The 23,689-nt window shown below is 38.4% G+C and overlaps 1 protein-coding gene across 4 annotated transcripts in view; it reads left to right on the top strand.

The window, feature by feature from the left end:
* Window positions 1-776: 776 nt before the first annotated feature.
* PHF21A (PHD finger protein 21A) overlaps window positions 777-23,689 on the top strand; it is a 92,645-nt gene continuing 69,732 nt past the window's right edge. The window contains exon 1 of one of the 4 annotated variants that reach the window (XM_015569521.1): window positions 777-894. In XM_015569521.1, coding sequence (XP_015425007.1) covers window positions 823-894 — 72 coding nt within the window. In that variant the 5' untranslated portion in view covers window positions 777-822. The remainder of the gene's footprint in view (window positions 895-23,689) is intronic. The other 3 variants (XM_015569522.1, XM_015569519.1, XM_015569520.1) reach the window with 3 other exon arrangements.

The following is a 23,689-nucleotide window of genomic DNA, read 5'->3' as shown; positions in this document are numbered from 1 at the left end:
TTCCCCCCCCTCCCCCTGGGGAAATGGCCCCAGTGCTGTTGGCACTGTCCTGTGTGCAGTTAATTAAACCTCCTGCTGCGGACCTGGGTTTCTGCTGCCACTGTTCACTGATGTGTGTGAATTGCGTGGAGCACACGTACACAAGCTCAGGCACAATCACGGAAACAAACCCTGAAAATAGCAAAAGATGGAGTTGAGGGAAAGCCTTCTGCTTTTATTTATTTTTTAAAAAATTTTATTTTATTGTTTAAAGTATTACAAATAGTAGTACATATGTCTCCTTTATTTTCCCCCATTGACCTCCCCCCGGCCTCCCCTACACCCCAAACCTTAACCAGGCTTCCTAAGACCTGTGGCTGCTGCATCCTTCTAGCAGCATGGGAGGGTTAGGGAACTCACAGCCGGCAGGAGCATGGCTCTCTAAGCCTGATCACCTATGCGTTTCAGAGGACAGGGATGTCCTTTGAAGTTAGGCCCTACCCCTTTTTCATTAAATAAATGAGAGAGAGAGAGAGAGAGAGTCTTGATTTCTAGTCATTCTTTTCAAAATACTTTGTAGTGCTTTGGATCCTTCTTGTGATTCTATTTACTGGGACTTGACATGCTTATTTAAGAAGCTCTGATAAATTTTTTCTAAATCCCAGCTTACTTACTTGGGTCAAATATAGCAAGTAATCAGGCCGGGGTAGCAGTGAAGTCTTTAACACATCAGTCGCTGAAACAGGCAAGCTCTCTGTTCTTTCCCCACCCATCCCAACTCCCCTCAGCTATGTAATCTATAATAGACCGGACAGCCAAACGACCTTCTGGACATCCTTCCGGATGAAGCAGGGGCTGCAAGGGCTGAGGCAAACGAACTGTACCTTAAGACGGCAAGGAAGGCTGAGAACTCAGGTGGGACTTGGATCCAGAAAGGCAAAGAATGGCAGTATTGTAAGTCAAAGGAATCAAGTGAGCCATGGCAGGGATATAGCAATGAATATGCTATGTAAGAATAAACATAAGAACTTTACTGTATACAAAATTTTTTCATAAAAAGTGTTGGAGCCCTAGTCAGTTTGGCTCAGTGGCTAGAGTGTCAGGCTGCAGTCAAGGGCACGTAACTCAGATGCAGGCTCCTTCCTGGCCTGGGCCCTGGTCAGGACTCATGCAGGAGGCAACCAGTCAATGTGTTTCTCTCACACCGATATTTCTCTCTGTCTTTCCCTCTCTCTTCCACTCTCTCTAAAAATCAATGGAAAAATGCCCTCGGAGGAGGATTTAAAAAAAAAGTGTTGGGAAACAAATATAGTGAAGATTAAATGGTGTGATAGGGCCTGGTACTAGAAGGCTTTAATTAAACACAGGGTCCCCTGCCTAGAACTAGGTGTGCTTAGAAAGCTTTGATCAGTACCTATCTTTTGAATGGAAGGCTTGAGCGTTTGAAGGGTGGAATGAGTTTGAAGGAAATAAGGTTTCCTTGTCCTGTTTGCTTTGTTTTACTAAGTATTTGGGGGATACTAAATCAATACTCAGTCTTATAGAAGGAAGTCACCTCTGCAGTTAAAAAGTGGGGCTTTTCCCCTTAAAGGGAATTTGGTTTCCTAATTGTGAAATCTTGTCCTGATTGCTTTTAAGTTGGGAATGTTTGTGAGTCAAAGGACAGGTTTAATGTTTAAAAGAGTTTGGATAGTTGTTGTAGAAGCAAAATTGATTTATAACATTGCTTCCTGACCCAGATTGCCTGAAGGAATAAGAGAAATATCCTACATTTACCTGTGATAAGTTACACAGGCTGTTACTTAGAAATGCTGTTTGTTTGAAAGATAAAATGTAAGATCCAAATGGGGGTGGGGAGAGGTTGGGGAGGTAGTAATCCCTGGGCGGCTCTGGCAATGAAAAGATTTGGAGTTCTGTTATAAATGATAAATTTGAGTAGAAACAGATGATCCTAAGATTTACTATTACCTTGATATGAATTTTCTGATATTTATTTTTCCACTTATTTAAGGTACATTTTCATTTAATAGTGTATTCTCAATAAAGCCAAAGGGAACCTATAGGTGTAACGTAGGTAGGCTTTTGAATAGTTTGATTTATTTTCCAGTTCTTTTTCCTGTATATTGTGTTATATTGACAGTTGTCGTTATTTATCTCATTTAAACTGTAGTGCTTAGGTTGAAATTTGATTTTAGTCAATTTTATTATGATAGGTTTACCATCTTCTCAAATGTTGTACTCCTCTAATGCATTGTTACTATATCACGAAGGTAAAAACAAATTTACAGCTGTTAACCACAAACCTAACCTTTCCTCAGTTTGCTTGATTTACTACAAATTAAATTATATTATGCCTGATATAAATCATTAAGTATGTAATTTAAAGCAGTTGCTGGGATCCATCTTTTACTGTTTTTTTGCCCTCACATCCAAATGTGGAACTTCAAGTGTGAAAGGCAAGAAGATGATTAGAAAGCTGCCCTTCCGGAGGCCCACACGAGCATTCATTTCCATGTTGGTATGTGACAGCAGGACCCTTTCAGCTCTGAGCTGGGGATGCACATGCTGCATTCAGGGCGGAATGTTTGCTCCTTGACTTGTCTGCCTGATTTAAATATTCATACTTCACCAGAAGGAAAAAGCTGCTGACTTCTAAAAGTGGGTCAGTTTGTTTTTTTTTTAATGGCCCTTTTGGCACTTTATAACGTGTTAATACTGCCTCAGAGCTGGGGAATAGTTTGGCAGAGCTCATCTCTATCACGTCAGGAGCCAGGGCTTCACTAGGCCAGTGGAGGGAGAGAGCACTGCAGATATTAATAGCTAATAGACTATGATATGGGTTTTACTTGCCTTTCTGTTTGCTTTTCTGGATGTAGAATGTAGTATGTTAACCAGAAAGGATTAATTTGAGATAAACCTTTAATGGGTAGACAAGTTATAAAGATGATGATGTACAATAAACGACAGTAGCCTGTGTCTTCTGATGCAAAAATTCCATAATTACATACACTTGTTTTATTTCTCTACCTGAATATAACTTTGAAAGAGGTCTTTGGATAGAGTAGGATCATTGTTACATTGTGAATCTTGTTCCTACATCATTTATTCACACTTAATGATTAGATAAAGTATACTTTATATTGATTGAATTTCTTATATTCAGGGGCCCCCGGTGGCATTTTAAAAGTGACTGTCATTTTTCTTATCCTCACAGAATTAAGAATGTAAATATCTTTTGTGGAAAGGAGAGGTAGGACAGTAGAGAGAGATCTTTTGGAGATCCAGATTGCCATGTCTTAGTCTTGGGACATCGGTGAGACTGAGAGTTCGAATTACTTGTCCAGGAGAAATGTTATACATTTCACCAATCTCTTCCTTCAGTTACCTAGGGTTTGCATACTGAGCTGATGGTTTCAGTCCAGTCATATAATGTGTCCATGGCCTCTCCTGTACTTTATACTAGAGCAACTCAAGAACTGATAGATTTTCCCAGATTTGCATGGATCACACAGACTAATATGGCTTCTTCTTATCTCATTGTCAAATTCCGGCTCCCATTTTAAAAGGGCCAACAACTTATTTAGTGATCCAAAAGTTTGGTTCAGGTACCCCTGAAAATCTGGCATATGCCCTGTTGAGGAATGTTTACTCATGTGGCTCTTCTACAGGCCCTGAGATATGTTTGCTTTTATCAAAATGATATGCACTATATTTAGTTGCCTCACATTCTGAAAAATCAGAATATTATTGAATTGGTCATTCTGAGGAATTATTTATTTACCTCCCTTTAGACATTAATTGTATTCCAGGAGATTATTCTGTAAATCTCAGATCACATTAAATATAGTAGGGGAAATTTCATGTTTTTTTATTGACTTCAGAGTGGAAGGGAGAGGGAGAGAAAGCTAGAAATATCAGTGATGAGAGAGAATCATTGATTGGCTGCCTCCTGCACACCCCACACTGGGGATTGAGCCTGCAACCCAGGCATGTGCCCTTGACCAGAATCGAACCCTGGACCCTTTAGTCTGCAGGCCGATGCTCTATCCACTGCGCCAAACCAGCTAGAGTGGAAAATCCCATTTTTAATAGTTAAGCAAACATGCAGGATTTTAAAAAATAAATTAGATCAATAATGTTCTCCAGGATCTCATAGTGTAGAATTTTAAGGGATTCTGGGGTATATCTTTACTATAAGGCACCAGAATCTTTCTGAAATATAAACGCCTACTACTGCAGTGTTTAAGGATTAAACACCATGTTGTTTACTTTCATTAAGGTGGTTCGTGGGGAAGAAAGATAGATTTCGAGCAGGGTAGAGGACATAATTGGCTCATTTAAGGGTTCATTGTCCTATTCTTTGAACTTTTCTGTATGTTTGAAATTTTACAAAACAAAATTGCATAATAGTAAAACCAAGAAATGCTTCCTAATTTATTTTAAATCTGGGTCTTTATGTATTAGGCATGGGCATGCTGATAAAGCACAAATTGGGCAGAACCTGCACCTTTAAAATCCTGGCATATGTACCTCACTAAGTAGATCATACTACCCCAGAAAGAAGCAGGTAATCTTGGCCTGCCTATAATGGAAAGCAAGGAGAAGAAACTTCTCACTTTCAGAAGAACCCTAGGTTAATATTCCCAAGATAAATTTGACCCAGATGACTAAAAAGCAATCAGTTTTCAGTATGTTTAGTAGTGTACAGCAAAAAAATGTTATGGCTCAAAAGACATAATCACAACACTCAAATCATTGTCAACGTAGACCTTTCTGTATACATTCCTAATTTTTCTAAGATCTCATTTGTTGAGTGACTTGTCTTTTCTATCCTCCTGATTTCTCCCCTCCGCCCCTGTTTCTACTGTGTATTCTAAAAAGCATTTGTGCGTATGTTGTGAAACTTCAGTTTTTAAAAATATGACCAGCTCTACTTCTAAGTTTGAAATTGTGTCTGGGGGGCAGGGAGGGGCAATGAGAAAGGAGGTGACAGAGAAAGGAGGGAAAAAGGAGGTTTGATTTTTGTAGATGTTTTAAAAAAGAGAAAGAGACATGAGTACATGTATCCAGTGCTCACTGTATTGTCGTCACCATGAAAAGTCAGCAATAATGACCTATTTACTATGTGCAAGCATGTACAAATCTAATACACTGACAGAGGATGGGACCAACCTGGGAAACCCTTACTCTGACTAGAACAGGAACCTTAATGTGTGTACAGGGAGTGTGTGTAGGTATGTGTGTATAGTATCCTACTGTGAGCTCTGTCAGCTCTGTAGTTCTGAAGGTGAATAGATTTATATTTAACTCTAGAGCAGGGGTGGGCAAACTTTTTGACTCGAGGGCCACAATGGGTTCTTAAACTGGACCGGAGGGCCGGAACAAAAGCATGGATGGAGTGTTTGTGTGAACTAATATAAATTCAAAGTAAACATCATTACATAAAAGGGTACGGTCTTTTTTTTTTTTTAGTTTTATTCATTTCAAATGGGCCAGATCCGGCCCGCGGGCCATAGTTTGCCCACGGCTGCTTAGAGGAAAGGGAGAACTACTTCTGAGTTTTTACTACTTAAATAATCAATTCATAAGAGAGAATCAAAGTATTAGAAAAAATTACAATGGTGTTTAAACTTGAACATATACAGAATCCTCCATTCCCCACCATGGTATGCAGTGTTGTGTAAGATACTTTAGGGTTGAATCGTTAGCAAGTACTAGTATTTGTTACCAGCAGGACCTCCAAATGCACTCCTTCAGCACTTACTAGTATTCTCCATGCTCTAGACCAGCGGTTGCCAACCTTCCGGACCTCATGGACCACCAGTGGCCTGCGGACTCCTGTTTGTGGCTGCTGCCTAGACTATATTAGTTGCTAAACCTTAACTTTCTAATATACCTCAATGAGTAATTCACATGTTTTACTTTTAAAGCTGTTTTAGACTGTATAGGGCTACAGAGCCCTCACTCCTCCCTACCTTTTGAAAATCACTATTCAGACACTGTCTCTTCTACTTAATTAGGTTGCTAAATAACTTTGAAATTAAAGAATCCCTAAAGAAACTTTATTAGTGTCTAACATATTATTTTTCTTTGTTTATTACAACCATTGAATCATCACTGTATAGTATAGGTATTTCCTTCCACCACTGCCCAGCCTTGCCTCCACCCTTCCTCCTTTCTCCACTGAGTTGGGACCACTATGTTTAATGAAATTCCATTTCCTATGTGACTTGTATTATGTTCTACCCGCTAAAATACAAGAGTAGAGTGAAAAGTCACTTGGGATTACTGCCAGAGGTTGTTCAGAAGAAACCACATCTCGTAACCCTGTTATATCTGGCACAGTTCTTACTCTGAAGCCAGCACCGAAAGACTTGGAACGTTAAATTCTCCTAGTGGAACATTTTTAGTTACATGTGCTTTAGGCTTATAAAAAAGCCTAATCTCTTTTCCCCAAAAAATGCTGTTCGTATCAAATAATAGTAAACTTATTTAAGAGCTTTTTTCATAGCTATATTGCTTGGAAGTCTTCAGAAGATGTAGAAAAGGAAACAGATTGATAAGCACTCAGTATTTTTTATTCATGCAGATACATTTAATCATAGGGAAAATTTTTAAATTATTTTCTCTGACTTTAGTCAAGGACTCTAGGGAACTGCAGATTGTGCAGTTTTAACTGAGATCCTGATAGTGATCTGTAATTTTAGTTTGCTCTTTATAATATTGACCTTTTGTCTTTACTACGGAGAAGGGTGGAGTGAAGTACAGAACTGAAGTCAGTCTTTATAGATCTACAATTGAGCCTAACCTATTCTGATTTTTAAAATATTATTGAATCATATTAAGAGTATGACTATTAGAGTATAAGTCTCTAGGTTTAAGTTAGAACTCTCCATGTTGACCCTTGCAGGCTTCCTGAGAATTAATAGTCTAATGGATATTATCGCAAACTGCTTCCTTCAAGATGGGCCCTATACTTACTTGTCTATACACTCACTTTGTTTGGGACAAAGCCTTTTCCTGGACTTTCATGGCCACACATATATTGATAAGTATAAACAGACAAGAAAAAATGACCAGTTGGATGAAGAGAATCCGCAGCTTGAAAGTGTGGAATGAAGCTGAACAATCAAAACAAATTTTCCACCCCCATGCAAAAAATAGGATATAACTTTTTAAAATTTTCATCAGTATCCTCAGTGAGGTTGAGAGGATATTATTTCATTACTAAAACAAAACAGGTTATCCTTATTACCACAGAGTAAAAGTAAAGTTCTTAAGTGCCCTCTAAGGCCTTAGGACAGCGGTCTTCAACCTGTGGGTCGCGACTCCTTTGGGGGTCGAACGACCCTTTCACAGGGGTTGCCTAAGACCATTGGAAAACACATATATATAATTACATATTGTTTTGTGATTAATCACTGTGCTTTAATTACGTTCAATTTGTAACAATGAAATTGGGGGTCACCACAACATGAGAAACTGTATTAAAGGATCGCGGCATCAGGAAAGTTGAGAATCACTGCCTTAGGACCTGTCCTCATCTACTCTTGTCCAGCCCACTCAACCTGCTCCAGCCACACAGGGCTCCTTGCTGTTCTTGAACAGGTGGGCTGTTCGCACGTTCTGGCCATTCTCTCTGCCTGGAAAGCTCTTGAATAGTCACACAGCTAACTCCTTTACCCCTTCACGGCCCCAGAATGACACAAGGTAGGTGCTCAATAAGTAGTTTTTGAAAGAATGAAATAAATAGGAATATTCAAAAGTAATCTCAATATAAGGATATTTCCCCCTTTTAAATGAGATGGGCATCATTTTGTGTAACCGAGTCCTAAGGACACTGATTATTGCTCTAGACCAGCGGTTCTCAACCTGTGGGTCACGACCCCTTTGGGAGTCAAACGACCCTTTCATAGGGGTCACCTAAGACCATCGGAAAACACATACATAATTGCATATTGTTTTTGTGATTAATCACTATGCTTTAATTATGTTCAATTTGTAACAATGAAATTGGGGGTCACCACAGCACGAGGAACTGTATTAAAGGGTCGCGGCATTAGGAAGGTTGAGAACCACTGCTGTAGACTTACCTAAATCAAACTCTGGTGCCTTTCCTTTTGAGAAATTTATAGATTAGGACATTTTTCCTCTTAAAGCAGCACTTAAGATTTGGGGTTTGACTGTGATTTAAGCTATAAGCTAATAGAGCTTTGGCTTTCATTTTGGCCTGGTGGGTGGGAGGGGAGAAGATGTGCATTGGATAACTGTGACCAAGTCCAGGACCTTGGACCTGTAATGGTTCTGCTAACTTCACCCCATTTCCGTAGTCCAGGTAAGTGTCACTCCTGAATACTTAAGGGTAATTCCAGCTTTTGAGTACGTTGTAAATAAACTCTTTGGAAAAAAATAATATTATTGCATTCTTCCCCAGACACTGTTAGGCCTTATAGACAAAACCAGAGGAAGCATCTCAGCCAAACCCTTTTGATTTTTCCTGCCTCAGAGTTACTGTGATTCCAAAGAGAAAAGAGTCTGCAAACTAGACAGCTTACAATATACACTGCCTTGTTATGCATGTTTATTTTGAACTTTTTAAAAAGATAATGAATTTGTGCAGTTTGCATGAACAATTAGGTTAAATCTTGCCAGATCCTCACTTCATTGGGTCCGGTAGATTGTCTTTGGGTTCCTGTTTCTAGTCTTCAGCTCCGTTACCTTCCCTTCTCCCTCTCTTTCAGCAGATGGTTTTGGGGAACACCAGGGTCCCTTCCAACTGTAATAGTCTATGATATTTTTGCTGGTTTTTAAAAAAAGCTTAGTATTTATTTATTTATTTATTTTCAGCCAAGGGTCCCTTCCAACTGTAATAGTCTGTGATTTTTTTTTTTGCTGGTTTTTAAAATATATATTAATTAATTAACTAATAATTTATTTAATTTCAGCCAAGGAAATAACACAATCAGATTTATGCTTTCTTGAGATAACCTGGCAGCATTATATGGAAAGGGAGAGAGGGGATGCAGAGTACAGTTAAAATCATTTTACAGGGTATTATGGTTGAGGGTAAGGAAACTATTTCTGACTGAAGTAAAGGGGCCAGAGGTCTGAGGAGGAGAGGTGGGACTGAGCAGGACTGCAGATGCAGTGCAAGAATACTCAGGATCAGGAATTGATGGAAGCTGGGCCACAAGCAGAAGAAGAAAGAATGAAAGATGATTTGGAGACTCTGAGCTTGGGAGGCTAAAAAGGTTTGGCAGAAGAGCACTTCTTTACTAAGTGCTCCCTTTTACATGCATTTCTTATAGAACTTCACTTACTGATATAGTCTCTAGCGTAGCCCCCTATGGTTCTGCATTATTTGCTGTTTGAAATGTTCATTTACTTGTGAGCAAATATGGATAGATGTTACTGTTCTGAAATCAGCATTTTTTTCCTCGTCAGTCATCCCAACCCTCCCCAAAATAGTAGAAATTGCTGGAGGGGACACACACACACACACACACACACACGCACACACATACACACTATAGTTTAGGAAAAATGATGTTCAATTTCTGAACATTGCAAATTAAAAAAGAAGTATGCAAAAAATAGTTGAATGAAAGCATAAAATATTATTTGAGAACAAATAGTGAAAATTGGTTTTATTATGCTGCAAGTTGTTTCTTTAAAAGATCTAAAATTATGTATGTATTTTAGGGTAAAATATCTTTTTGAGGTTGATGTTTAAGATTGTTTTAAGGTTAAATTTTAATAACATTCAGAGAAGAGTAGACTAAGAGTACACATTTTGGACCAAATAAAGAATACTTTTCCCATTATCTGTTTTCAGATTTTTTTTAAAAAACCTCATCCAAGGATATTTTTCCATTGATTATTAGAGCAAGTGGAAAGGAGAGGGAAAGACACAGAGAAATTTCAGTATGAGGAAAACACATCGATTGGTTGCCTCCTGCATGTGCCCTGACCAGGGCCCCAGCTGGGTCGGAGCTTGCAACTGAGGTACATGCCTGGACCCTTCAGGCCACAGGCAGACACTCTATCCACTGAGCCAAACTGGCTAGGGCTCAGATTGTTTTAAAAATGCTATTATTAAAATCAGATTGTAGTCGCCACTGGTTTAAAGAAGAATCTCATGATTATAATGTTAGATAAGTGTTAAAAACCTGGGCAAATCATATGATTAAAGATTATGCAGTGTCCTCTTATAATGAAAGAAGCACCCTGGATTGGAGGAGGAGAGCTTATAAAGAGAAAAAATAATTTTTGGTTGTTTGACACTCACTTAAATCAGAGAATAGAAGCCAAAAATGTAGCTTGGACACGTTGTCAGATACTTCTCTTCAGAGGTTGAGATTCTAAACCTGCAGTAGCTTTTAATGTATTAGCAAGATGCTGTCCAAATAGAGTCAGCAGTTTGCTCTATTGTTTAGTGTTGATTCTTTGTCCAATACCTATAATGAATAACAACCTACTGTATTAGTTGTATATGTCGGACTTTATTCTTGCAGAAGGTAGTGCATTACATTTCAATTTCAAGAATAAATTTCAGTAAGAAGGATAATTATCCAATCAAGTTATAAAACACCATCCAAAGAATAAGTCTTTAAAACACTTTCATAAATAAAGAATATTTTATCTGCCTCCCTCTCCCAATTTAGGGATTCACATTCTTATTTTCTTTTATTCCTTTGTTGTTATTTTTACTATGTAACTGCAGGATAGGTAAGGCGGAGTAAAGTTGAAAGACTTTAGAAGCATTCTAGTGGCAGTTTGTTGTTTTTATTTCAGGTGCACTGTTGGAAATGACAGAATGTACCGCTGTGTCTTTAGGTTATATTTAAGGAAATACAGATTAACAATGAAGACAGTGACGAATTTTTTGAACCTTAGAGAACCGTAGGGTAAAGGCAGTCTGTTTTCAGAACAGTTACTTAGTTGGGCCTCTAGAATGGAGTAGAATAGAGTATTGTTTTGGGAACCTATTATATAAGAAAAAAATTAAACTCAAGTAATTGTTAGATTTTGTGAAACTCGGTGTCAAATAGAATTCATCAGTGAAAGAACATTAAGTGCAAAAAAATGTCCAAAGATTATGGGACAAGAAATTTTCATTGACTTCCTGAGTTAACTTCTAGTCTCCCCAAGTTTAGTCCATGATGGCAGATATCACTCTTTTAGGAGTTACATTTTGTTTTGAAAAGATAAAGCTGCACTATGAGAGAAAGGAGTGTGTCGGGGGTACAACCAAAGGACTTGTACGCGTACATATGAGCATAACCAATGGACACAGACGGAGGCAAGCTTTTAAAGTGTAAAGAAGCATTTTAACCTATGGATTTTAATGTGAGCATTACAATAAATCAGGAAGCCTTAAAGTATAAAGAGGGAGAAATATGTTTTCACAAAAATAAAGTAGATAGTGTAATTATTATTCTAGTTAAAAAATAATATATTTTATTGTAAAACCTTCAACTAATTCAGCAAGGCAAAAATTGCCAGTAAGCTGATGTATTGTCATTTTTATAGAAATTAATGTGAAATTGTTCCAAAAGAACCAAGACTTTCCAATTAAAAGTTCAGGGACAACTGAATGTACTTGAAAAATTAAAATCATTTTGCATTCTGACACCAAACAAATGCTATAAAGTTGAAGTTTTCAGGATAACAGAATACAAGTATAGTTTTTCAAATCCTTTTTGGTTGTACCCACAAAGTTCACCCTTCAAAAAAAATTTCCTCACAGATTTTCAATTCAAGCATTTAGAAAATGAAATCCCAGCCTATTAAATAATTCCAACGGTAGTAAGTAAATGCTATCCTGTTTGTAGTATTAGGCTGAAATGAATTACTTATAGCAAAATAAGAATTATAAACAAGAATAAAACATTGGCCACTTTGCTTATTAAGTGTCTTCCCAATGTGGATTATATGCTAAAAATTAGAGAGAAGATAGGAATCATTTTTTAGAAGGTGTCCTCTGAATACTGATTTCTGAGGAAGAAGCTTTTCCATGTGGGGACAAAAGGCATCTCCTTATAGCTTTGGCTGTTAGTCCTCATGTGGTGGAAGGTGAATTGGTGATGTCTTTAGCACTTGGGTATTTTAAAGATCTTATGCAGTACATTTAGTTGATAGGTTTGCTTCATTCTTGAAAGAGTTGTATGCATTAAAGACTTCATCAAATTGCATTGTATTTTGTGTGTTTCCTGTGCAGGCATCTGCATTCAGGTGTAGGTAGTACTGTTTTCCAAGCCCAGGAAGGGCAGGGTGCTCAGTTGCCTTTATAAAGGCAATTTCTTGGTTGACTGCGATTGAGTGCAGAATGATAATACTGAGGGCCTAATTTTTAACAGAAAATGCAGGAGTGCAAGCCTGTTAAGCCCCTTATACATGTATAAGTAAGGTAAACAATGGCAGATTAGTATGGAATATTGTTTGATGTGGATAATCTTAAAAACAAATTTTCTTGGCCTGTGCATGTTTGTACCTGTTAGCACAGAGAAAACTTGTAGAAATCTGTGCATCACCTTTGAAATATAATAAAACCAGGGAGCAAAAGAGGAGCGATGTGAGACAGCTGCTGCTCTGATTGGCAGCCTGTTTATAATCTGGAAGGCTCGTAGCTAGATTGCTGTGCTGTGTGCTGTGCTCTCACATGTCAGATAGGAATGATGATTTGCGTGCATGTGTGTGTGTGTTCTACTCTCAGACTTTTAATTTTTCAGAAAAGGTTTCCTTTTCCTGCATAGAAATGGAGCATGCTAGCAAAAGCATATTTTCTCCGTTCCAAATATTCAGCAGTCTCTCCCCAGGACCTCTGGGCATTTTTCAGTGTGAGGGAAAGACCTGTGGTGGGCCAGGCATTTGAAGATGAGAGGCCTCCTCAGCATTCTTAGTGAGCCTGCCTCTGCTGAATGAGTGAGTCATGTGGGACAGAATGTCGCATTTCAGTACCTTTTGGCTATCTGTGCACGTTAGACAATAACGATTGCCAAGCCAACGTGTCTCAGGTTTTTTAATTACGGATTTAAATGCCCACAGGAGCTCTGCTCATATGTTAATTCCACTGTTTGACTTTAAAGGATTTTTTTTTTGCATTTTCTAATTCAGATTATAAAAGGCAGTCAGCCATTCAGTATGGAGACAGCTTACCACATAAACTTGTTTGAGGGGCAAGCAGGGTATATAAAGCTTTTCCACATTTTTATATTGAGAAGGGGGAAAAAAACCCCCTCAATACTTTTTCTTAGATTTATTTTAAAGGGCCAAAAAGAGATATATTAATAAAAATAACCTTGACACCTGTTTTTGCAAAGGATCACAAAGCATTGGGATGGCATTATTAAGGCCCTGTATTGTCTGTGTGCACGCACCTTGTGCATGCTATCTACGTCATAGATTGTCAGCACCTGAATTTTCCACCCAGAGCAGTTTTCTCCAAGGTGCACTTTACCAAAAATCACTTTCTGTGCCACTGAGCTTGAATGTTTTCAGAACATTATATTGGAATTTTAAAACTCAGTTAAGACATAATTATATAAATATTCTAACCCCAAAAGGACTGGCAATTTAAAAGCCATACTTGCCCTGGCCAGGTAGCTCAGTTGCTTAGAGCATCATTCCAATATGCTAAAGTTGCGGGGTCGATTCCCTAGTCAGGCACACACAAGAATCAACTAATGAATGCATAAATGGGTGGGACAACAAATCTGTCTATCTCCCCCATCCTCCCTCCCTCCCTCCCTTTTTCTCTCAAATCAATAACAATTTTTTTAAAAAAATCAAACTTAACAGTTTGGGATATTCGGATATTTTGGTTTATCCTTAGTCCAGGTCTCACATAATCATGAACGATCAGAAATCGGACTTCGTCCAGTCCTCATCAGAGAACTAGAGAAAACAGGATACATTTAAATAACTTACAAGTCATGATCTGGAATTTTCTTTTAAAGGACATTATTGGTACATTGGCAAAATCTATTTGAATAAGATCTATAGATAATAGTATCAATGTTGATTTTCTGATTTTTCCCCTAACATTTTATTTTAAAAACTAGAGGCCCAGTGCACAAAATTCGTGCATGGAGGGGGTTTCCTCAGCCCAGCCTGCACCCTCTCCAAACTGGGATCCCTTGGGGAATGTCTGACTGCCACAGGGATCAGGCCTAAACTGGCAGTCAGACATCCCTCTCGCAATCTGAGACTGCTGGCTCCCAACCGCTTGCCTGCCTGCCTGCCTGATCACCCTACCTTGCCCTGATTGCACCTACCTTGCCCCCCTGCCTGATAGTCTCTAACCTCTCTGCCTGCCTACCTGATCACCCCTGACTGCCCTAAATCCCTATATCTGCACTGATAGCCAGCCATATGCACTAAACTGCCAAACCGGTCATTAAAAAATTGAATCACTTTCTTACACCTTACACCAAACAGCTGTTGCCCTTAAAACCCCTCCTCAGCCCTCACCTTAGGTTCTGCCTTTGCAGTTCACCCAGAGTAGGTTCTGATTGGTCGGTTTCTATGCCAGTCAGCATCTGGGACTATCTCCAGGCCTGATCATAGAGGCAGAGCTGATCGGCAGCTGCCCTAGGCTGCTGGCCAGCAGGCTGAATTGCTGACCTCTGGGGAAGAGAGAGAGAGGCTTGGCTGCTGGTGAGGCCCAAAGAAAGAAGTGGGGTCTAATCACCCTGCTCTTCTGATCACCCTGCTTCTCTCTCCAGGCCTCGCCAGCAGCCACTCCCACTGCTGATCAGCCACACCTCTCTCTCTGAGAGGTCAGCAGTTCAGCCCGCTCACCTGCTGCATGCACAGCCTGGCATTTGGTTGAGCCTTTGGTAGTTTTGGATGTTACTGACACTGGCTCTTTATATATATATATATAGATGTTTAAATATACAATAAAAGTGCAAATAATATTTTTAATATGTTTTTATTGATTTCAGAGAAGAAGGGAGAGAGAGAGAGAGAAACATCAATGATGAGAGAGAATCATGGATCTGCTGCCTCCTGCACGCCCCCCACTGGGGATCCAGCCCACAACCCCAGCATGTGCCCTTAACCGGAATTGAACTCGGGACCCTTCAGTCTGCAGGCTGACGCTCTATCCACTGAGCCAAACGGGCAAGGGCATGGAAAGAATTTTTAAATAAACATCCAGACAATCATTTGTCCATCACCTATACTTGCTTTATCAACACATTTTTCCCTGAATCCATCTGATTGATTTACAAAATAGTAATAAAGGCATATTGTTCCTTCAACTTATTCTCGAATGGTTCGGGGCGGGAGGGGAGTGTGCATTTGCATGCACGCATAGGAAGAAAGACAGAATAAAACCAATGTGGCAGAGTTAGCATTTGGGGAATCTGAGTGAAAGGTATATGGGAACTCTGTGCCATTCTTACAACTTTTCTGTAAGTGAAAATAATGTCAAAATGAAAATGTAAAAGAAAAAATAAATCAAGATCATAAGAAAAACGTCATTAATCAATCAGACTGTTCTCAGGATATCAGAGAATCCCTCCTCAGATAGAAGGATTTTTTTTTTAAGCACAGAGCTACAAATGAGTAGGGTTTTATTATTGTCTTATCAAATGGATGACCTCTCTACTCACTAACCTGTTATCATGGAAGGTCTAGATTTAATGCTAAAACAGGGAAAAAAAAGCTACTTCATTAGTAAAAATGTGACTTTTATCTAAAAACCATCTGAATTCTTCACCTGTCTAATGGCCATGTCTTAGTGAAGGAGAGACAGTAAGTTTGGGCAAAGAAGAAACTTAGTGGTGATAAGATATGAGAATATTCCTTCCTTTTATAACCATGGTATAATATTGTACTCTCTTGAGAGATGGAGAATTAAAAAAATAAAACTATACAAGTGCCTTAGAGAAAATTCTTCCCCTCCAACATACCCATGTCAGTGTTAACACTTTCAGAGAAAACTCCTTGTAGTAGGCAATGTGTACTTAATTTCATAGTGTCTATACCACCATGGCATAGCTAATGAATAATATCTAATAATGACAAGCGTAAGATGCAAGAATGGAACAGCATAGCATAATGCTGATCTTGAACAACTTCCCATGAGGAATTTTTTGTTGGAATGGATGTTCAGTAATAAGGGATGATGGCCCTAGCCGGTTTGGCTCAGTGGATAGAGCATCACCCTGCAGACTGAAGAGTCCCAGGTTCAATTCTGGTCAAGAGCACATGCCTGGGTTTCGGACTCAATCCCCGGTGGGGGCATGTAGGAGGCAGCCGATCAATGATTCCCATCATTGATGTTTCTGTCTCTCCCTCTCCCTCTCCCTCTCCCTCTCCCTTTCTCTCTGAAATAAATAAAATATATTTAAAATAAATAAATAAGTACACATCAATGGAAAAATATCCTTGGGTGAAGATTAACAAAAAAAAATTTTTTTAAAAAAGGGATCATGGTTTTATAGAATAGTTGAGAGAGAGGGAGTCACTGTTCTGGAAAAAGGGGAAATTAAAGAATCGTTAGAATATCAGATTCAGCCTTAGAGAAGTCCCAAGTCTTATACAAGTAAATGAATGTATAGAGGAAAAATAGAAGAGAATATGAACTGGATGGTTACATCAGAGAAGCTTTATTAAGTGAAAAGCAGTGACAAACATTTTTTAATGGAAGAAACATAATGTTTCTTATTAACAAGTAGAAAGCAAAAGAAAGCACTTTTATGGAAGAAAGCGGACTACCAACAACAAAAAGGAGAAGAAAAAAAGGAGGTAGGGAGAGAGGAAAGGGTTTTTTGGTTTTGTTTTTAAAGGTTAACTATATAATGATTTATCAATTCTTAAAATATGTTCTTTTAGTTGATTTTTTGGAGAGAGAAAAAAGGAGAGGGATATATAGAGAGAAACATCAATGATGAGAGAGAACCATTGATCAGCTGCCTCCTGCACGCCCCTAGTGGGGATTGAGCCTGCAACCTAGGAGGCATGTGCCCTGACTGATAATCCAACTAGTGACCTCCTGGTTCATGGGTTGACACTCAACCCTGAGCCACACTGCCGGGCGAGGGAAGGTTTTTGATAGCCTAGACAAGTAAATGAGAGAATTAGGAAAAATCATAGAAAATAATAATTTAATGGGAGATAGATTTATGCCTGGATAAGGCATAAATGAGGAGGAGAAAGAAAGCAGATCAGCATCCCAATTGGCCCAATACATAAAATCATAAAGTTGGGAGACATCCGGAGACAACACCTGGTCCTTTCCTGGCATTCATATTCAGTTGCACCTAAACCAGCATTTCCCAAACTGTGTTCCTTGGAACATTAGTGTTTCAACATGTTAACAGGTTGTACCTCAAAAAAAAAGGCATTCTGTAATTAGAAAATTTTAAGAAATACTACATACTCTCTGCCTCCCACAGATACTTAACATACACTAGCAATTAAAGACTGAAATTCTATAGTAAAAAAAAAAACTGTTTAACTGTATTTAACTTGGTATTTGACAAACTTACTAACCTCTTTTCCAGGAACGCCACTCATAAGTCAAAGGACACCACTATTTCTCATTATGCAACTTTGGTAATACTTACCTAACTCTTTCTAGAAGAGAACAGTCTTCCTTCTTAATCCCCTCACCTGATTTGGAAAGGGAATTTGGCACTTCCCAAATGTCAGTGTTGTTTCAACATGTTGCCTAAATCCTTTCTGCTTAGGCCTGCATACTCTTTGCTGGGAGGGACCTGAGTAATTATCCATGAATCCCCCTCTGCTGGCCCCTGTCTTGCCTTACAGAAGGCCAGGAAACCAAAGCCAGGACTTGCATTGCATCCTCTCCTAAGTCACTTGTTGTTTTTAGACTAAATAGTACAAATTTCTTTAGATTTTTCTTCTGTTGATTTTCTTTTTTATTATTATTTTTTTTATTATTTCTCCTGATTGTCCACATCATTTAAGATAATGAGACCTCAGCCTAGATGTGCTACAATATAAACTAGCAAAACATGGTTTTGTTGTACAATAGGAAGATTACGAATCGTATGCATATGATGAATTTTCAGACCTTTCATGTCATTCTCTCATTATAGCATTGCATCTCTTTAAAGAAGATGGGGGACATCTGCAATAGTGTCAACAATAAAAAAATTAAATAAAAAAAGAAGATAATGTTGACTTAACAGTTATCTGTGTTTCATTAGAACACTACACACACACACACACACAATCTTTTCTATTCCCACTTAGTTTGATGCCTGCATTGTCTATTCTTGTCAGGTGTGTTTTTCCTTCCAAAGTTAATTATTCTGCCCCTCCTCTACAATTCTTGAAATGTGAACTCAAAGAAAATAAAGGTCTCTGTCTTTTGACTATTTTCTGTGGCACCTTCTGTGATGCTCAGCTCAGCATGATACCATTCACAGATTCACTATACTTGTGGAGGTGGTGGTGTGTACTGGTTAATAGCTAAAAATTTGGTGAAGGTATTTTTAAAAATCTATCTAATGGTCCCTTTTGTGAATTTGAAGTGCCTAATTTCGGGATAATGTTTTTCAATGACAACTTTCATGGGTTTAGCACATCAACATTCAATGTAAGTTACTTTTGAATTTGGAGTCAGTATACTTGGTGAAGGTCCCAAGAGATAACTTAAAATATAGGCAGCCAGGATTCATGTTCATATTTGAGAAATTTCATAGCTTCTGGAGATAAATGGGACCAACGAGGATATTTTATATTTTAGATCATCAGATGGTGTTAGAGACAAAGGGAGCAGAAAAAGTGAAAGTGGAATTCAGTTGTGTTGGGAGCCTGCTGTAAAAGACACAGCAGTAATACACATGCCCAGTGAGGACTCTCACCCACTGCCTATGTACAAGGTGCTCCCTCCCGCTGCTGCGTGAAGACCAGCCCCGCAATGTCAGAGCCGCTCTCCTGTTTCTTGGTGGCAGTTCTAATGAAAAATTGGTTTGCTGCAGGATATCAGGAGCCACTTCAGGGAATTCTAGTGTTGTCCCCAAACATGTCGCAGGAACTTACTCTGCAGATACAAGATGTGTGAATGAAATGCCATGTCCAAGAATGTCAACAGGGAGCAAAAGAAGACACTAGGAAATGACACCACTGATACCAAAAAATAGGGACCAGTGTGGCTGAGTTGGTTGAGCATTGTCCTATGCACCGGGAGGTCACCAGTTCGATTCCCAGTCAGGGTACATACCAGGGTTTCAGGCTCAGTCCCCAGTGGAGGGTATGCAGGAGGCAGCCATTTGGTGTTTCTATATATCTCTCCTCTCCCTTTCTATCTCTCTGAAATAAATAAAAATGTATTTTTAAAAATAGGGACCAAATCCAAGAAAAAGTAATCATATTCCCAGTCAGAGTGTTTTTGAGTAGCAGAGTTGCCCTTGTAGTAAATAACCAGGGTAAATAAAATAGATTAGCAGAAAAACCTGCTTTCACTAGAGAGTATTGTTGCCTCTCAGAGTTGGCCTAAGTTCCTATTGTTCAGGTCAAGCAGTCCCTTCAAAATGAAGGTCAAGGGGAGTTAAAATGTAGAGAGAGGTGATATGCCCTTCAAAGAAAAGGCTTTGAGATGCTATGACATGGTGATTGAGATTATTAGGCACCCTGAGAGTCAGGCATGCTGGTTTCCTGCTTTTAATGGTATGTGGTTCTTTTCTACTTATATTTAGTTAAGGAGGTTTCATTTGCCTTTATATTTTGGTGTTATGCTATCATTTCTAGAGCAGAGTTGCTTTTTAAGTCTCAGGCAGAAATACAAAAACAATGGAGCCAGGCAAATCTAAACAAACTGATAGGATGCAATTTCATGCTAAGATTGGAATGTAGTCTGCCTAAGTTAATACAAAGTAAAACATTTAGATATTGTTTTGTTTTTTGTTAGTCCTTACCCAAGGATATTTTTTCCATTGATTTTTAGAGAGCATGGAGTGGGAGGGGAAAAGAGAAAGAGAAAGAAAGAGAAACATTGATGTGAGAGACATTAATTGGCTGCCTCCCACAGGAGCCCCGACTGCAACCCAGATATGTGCCCTTGATCACGAATTGAACCCACGACCCTTTGGTGTCCAGGCCAATGCTCTAACTACTGAACAACACTGCATACCGTGACAACTTGATAGAGTATAGTTTATAGCATCAGGAACAACAGGATACTCTGTAATACCAACTCCGGAACTTATTCAGGAGTGGGCAGTGTCTTCTGACTATGTTCCTCTGATTTCTACTTGCAGCACACTGTACGTATGGGCCTGCTTTGTTCCTACTTAGTTTATTGAAGGCCATCTTATTTTTTGGTGCGGCGTGCATACTTACCAATAGAAGTTAGCTTCTAGGTTAATCTAGGTCTCAAGTGGAAAAAAATTAAGATTGATTTGCTGTGATGCTTAATTTTGATAGGACTATTTGAAACTCAGATCCCGTACTCATCAAAAAGTATCTTTCTACCAAGTTAAAAACTGACAATCTTTCCTCCTATTTCCTAGAAAGCATTAAAGAGCACTTCTTTCTTTTCCTCTTCAGGGAAGATAAAGCAAAGACCATTAACTGAGAAATTAGCATCCACAAAAGTTCAAAAATGGGGTATGTGATTTTAAAAGGCTCCAAATTATATATACATATATATATTTTTTTAAAAAATAGACTAATCTTCTAGAATGGGAAAGGTTTATTTTATTCTCCCTTTTTTCTGGCCTTATTTTTGACCAAATGAGCTTGTCTTTAAACACAGTTTTACCTTCTTACATGATTTGTGTGTTCTGCTGCTTACGGTGATGATACATTGATTTTGTCATAAAAAGTCTTGCACTAGGTTGCATTACTCTGAGATGTTATTTTAGAAATTGGTGATGTGCATCTGTGAGAGTGTGTCACGGTATGCAGTAAGCGGTGCCATTAAGCCAGTTATTGCCATCTGCTCCTACCTGCAGTCATTCTCAGTACAGCATCATCATTTTTCCTACAAACATCAATTGCTATCTCAGTTTTTTTTTTTAATTTGGTGTCCATTTCAGTATTTTGTTTCTACTTACCAAATTGTCTTTTGCCAAGTCAGGTGATATATACTTGTAATTGTACAGAATCCCTTCCATAAGAAATTGAGTCAAATAGGTTAGTGGGATTTTTAAAGGCACTTGAATGGGCACATAAATTAAATTATGCACAGACAGCTATTTCAGGATAGCTGTTTACTCGGAATTAATAAGCGTTGAAGTCCTCAGTTTTATTTCAATTTTAGGAAGCCTCTTTTACTTCTCCCCCACAGATTGCCCAACTGGCAAAGGTTAAATGGTAATAGTATGCATTTTTCTGAAGACAGTGATGAGCTTGAGCCCAGACCTTCAGGGTATCCAACTAACAGGTCATTAGGCCCTCCCAGGTCATCCTGGGAGGCACATTTTGATGCTTTTATAAGGAAGTTTTTAAAGCATAGGACATTTTTTTAAAACCCCTACAGCCAGTTAGAATAATTTCACTTACCAAAATAGAAAAAAAAAATTTTTTTGCACCAATTGGGATTACAGAGTTGGAAAGGAAAAGTACAACAACATGCAATTTGGGCAGCTGATTGCATTGTATTTTGCTATTTGATAGTCTTTTTTGTTAAACCCTAGTTTATCTTTAAGGAAAAGATTGGTTTCTTCTATCAGTCTGCATATTTACAATTAACAGTTTTCAGGGGCAAAACCATTTGCATTTTGATTTGTGTAATCTTTGTTGATTTTGTAGAAACTAGGAAGGAAACATTATAGGAAATGTTTTCTAGTGTTTTGTGTTTTTTTTTTGTTTTTAAGAGCAAATCGTTAAGTGTTAGATATCTGGAGCTCTTCATTTGCGAGGATTTTCAGCTTACCAAAAAAAGAACACTTCTGCAGATAGACAGAAAATACTCAGTCACATCACGGCCAAGAAGAGAGCACAACCAAGTCCTATCTGCAAGGAGTGGTCTGCAGTCTAGTTAGCTTTCAGTATATCCCGACATACTTATGCATTCTGTGTGCTAATAAAAATCTCATCTTTTCATTGTAATAGAGCTGTGAGAAGATAGCAGGTGTGTCCTTTACAAATTAACAAGTACACATTTTGTGAATTTGAAGTCTACTTAATTTTTTTCTGTACATGTACATGTTTACATTTTTCTGATTTTTGTAGGCATCATGATACTTGACCCTAAAGGCTTCAGCATTTATCTCCAACATAACCACAGTATAAGTATCACACTCATGAAATATAAGACTGGTACATTATTGTTTTCTAATAGAGTACTTCTCAAACTATCCCTGGTAAATGATCTGTTTTTAAATTTCCAGTCCAATGCTGATACTTGCAAAATACTATACAATGAATTACTAGAAAAATGAGGTAAATAGCACCTATACAAAGTAAATTATTAGATTTAACAGACATAAAATTACTTTGTCACATTTCTATAAAATGTTTCTAAATGTTTACTCTCAATTTTTGTAGGTATCTCACTACATATTAGCAACCATTTACAGATGGTTTGCATGGGTTTGCTGGCTATACTTTTGGTTAGCACTAATCGCATATTCATATTTCCCTACTAGGTGACCATTATGTACTTTAAAAGGCTTTTTATTTTTAATCCAGGATCCAATCAAGATGACACATTGTATTTGGTTTGACTTTATTATTTTTTATAATATATTTTTATTGATTTCAGATAGGAAGGTAGAGTGAGAGAGAGATTGAAACAACCATGATGAGAGAGAATCATGGATCGGCTGCCTCTTGCACACCCCCTATTGGGGATCGAACCCACAACTGGGCATGTGCTCTTGACCAGAATCGAATCTGGGACCCTTCTGTCCACAGATCAACACTCTATCCACTGAGCCAAACCGGTTAGAGCTCTTTAACTTTAATCTGCAACCGTTTCACAGCCGTTTTTTGGGCCGAAGGTGGGGTGTGTTTCACTTGACATATTTTAAGAATCCAGGCTCGTTGCAGTGGTAAGTGCCCTGAAATTTTATCCAGTTGTTTTCCCCTGATTAAATCCACATTAAATGGTTTTGGTAAGAATGCCACTTTAGAGTACATTGTGCCTTCATCACAGCAGAGCATTCATTTCCGTCTGCCCCATTGTTGTGATGTTAAATTTGATCATTTTGAGGAAGTGTCTCTTTAGTTTTTAAAGTGCAATAGGTCTGCATTCTAGATGATAGAATCATATAATTATTCTGTTCCCTTTAACAATCACCTATGAGGGCTACCAAGTTCCACGTGATGGACAATGGACTACAAAAATGAGTAAGACCCAGTCTCCCTTGTTCTTGCACTGCCAGCAGAGTAGAGGAGACAGCTATCTAGGCTACAGATGGAAGTGTAAATAGGTTATGGTGCATGCCATTATAGACTTATCAGCAGGATGTTCTACAAATACCGGGAAGGGAGATATTAATTCTGAGTAGGGGATTAAAGAAGGATTTGTGTTAAAAATGGTATTTGTTCTGGGTCTTCAAGAATAAGTGAGGTTTACTGCCAGCAGAGTAGAGGAGACAGCTATCTAGGCTACAGATGGAAGTGTAAATAGGTTATGGTGCATGCCATTATAGACTTATCAGCAGGATGTTCTACAAATACCGGGAAGGGAGATATTAATTCTGAGTAGGGGATTAAAGAAGGATTTGTGTTAAAAATGGTATTTGTTCTGGGTCTTCAAGAATAAGTGAGGTTTACAGGT

The sequence above is a fragment of the Myotis davidii genome, unplaced genomic scaffold (assembly GCF_000327345.1).
Source record: "Myotis davidii unplaced genomic scaffold, ASM32734v1 scaffold265, whole genome shotgun sequence".
In the NCBI taxonomy this organism is placed as follows: domain Eukaryota; kingdom Metazoa; phylum Chordata; class Mammalia; order Chiroptera; family Vespertilionidae; genus Myotis; species Myotis davidii.
The sequence above is the reverse complement of the archived record's forward strand: the minus strand, read 5'-3'. Positions and strand labels throughout refer to the sequence as shown.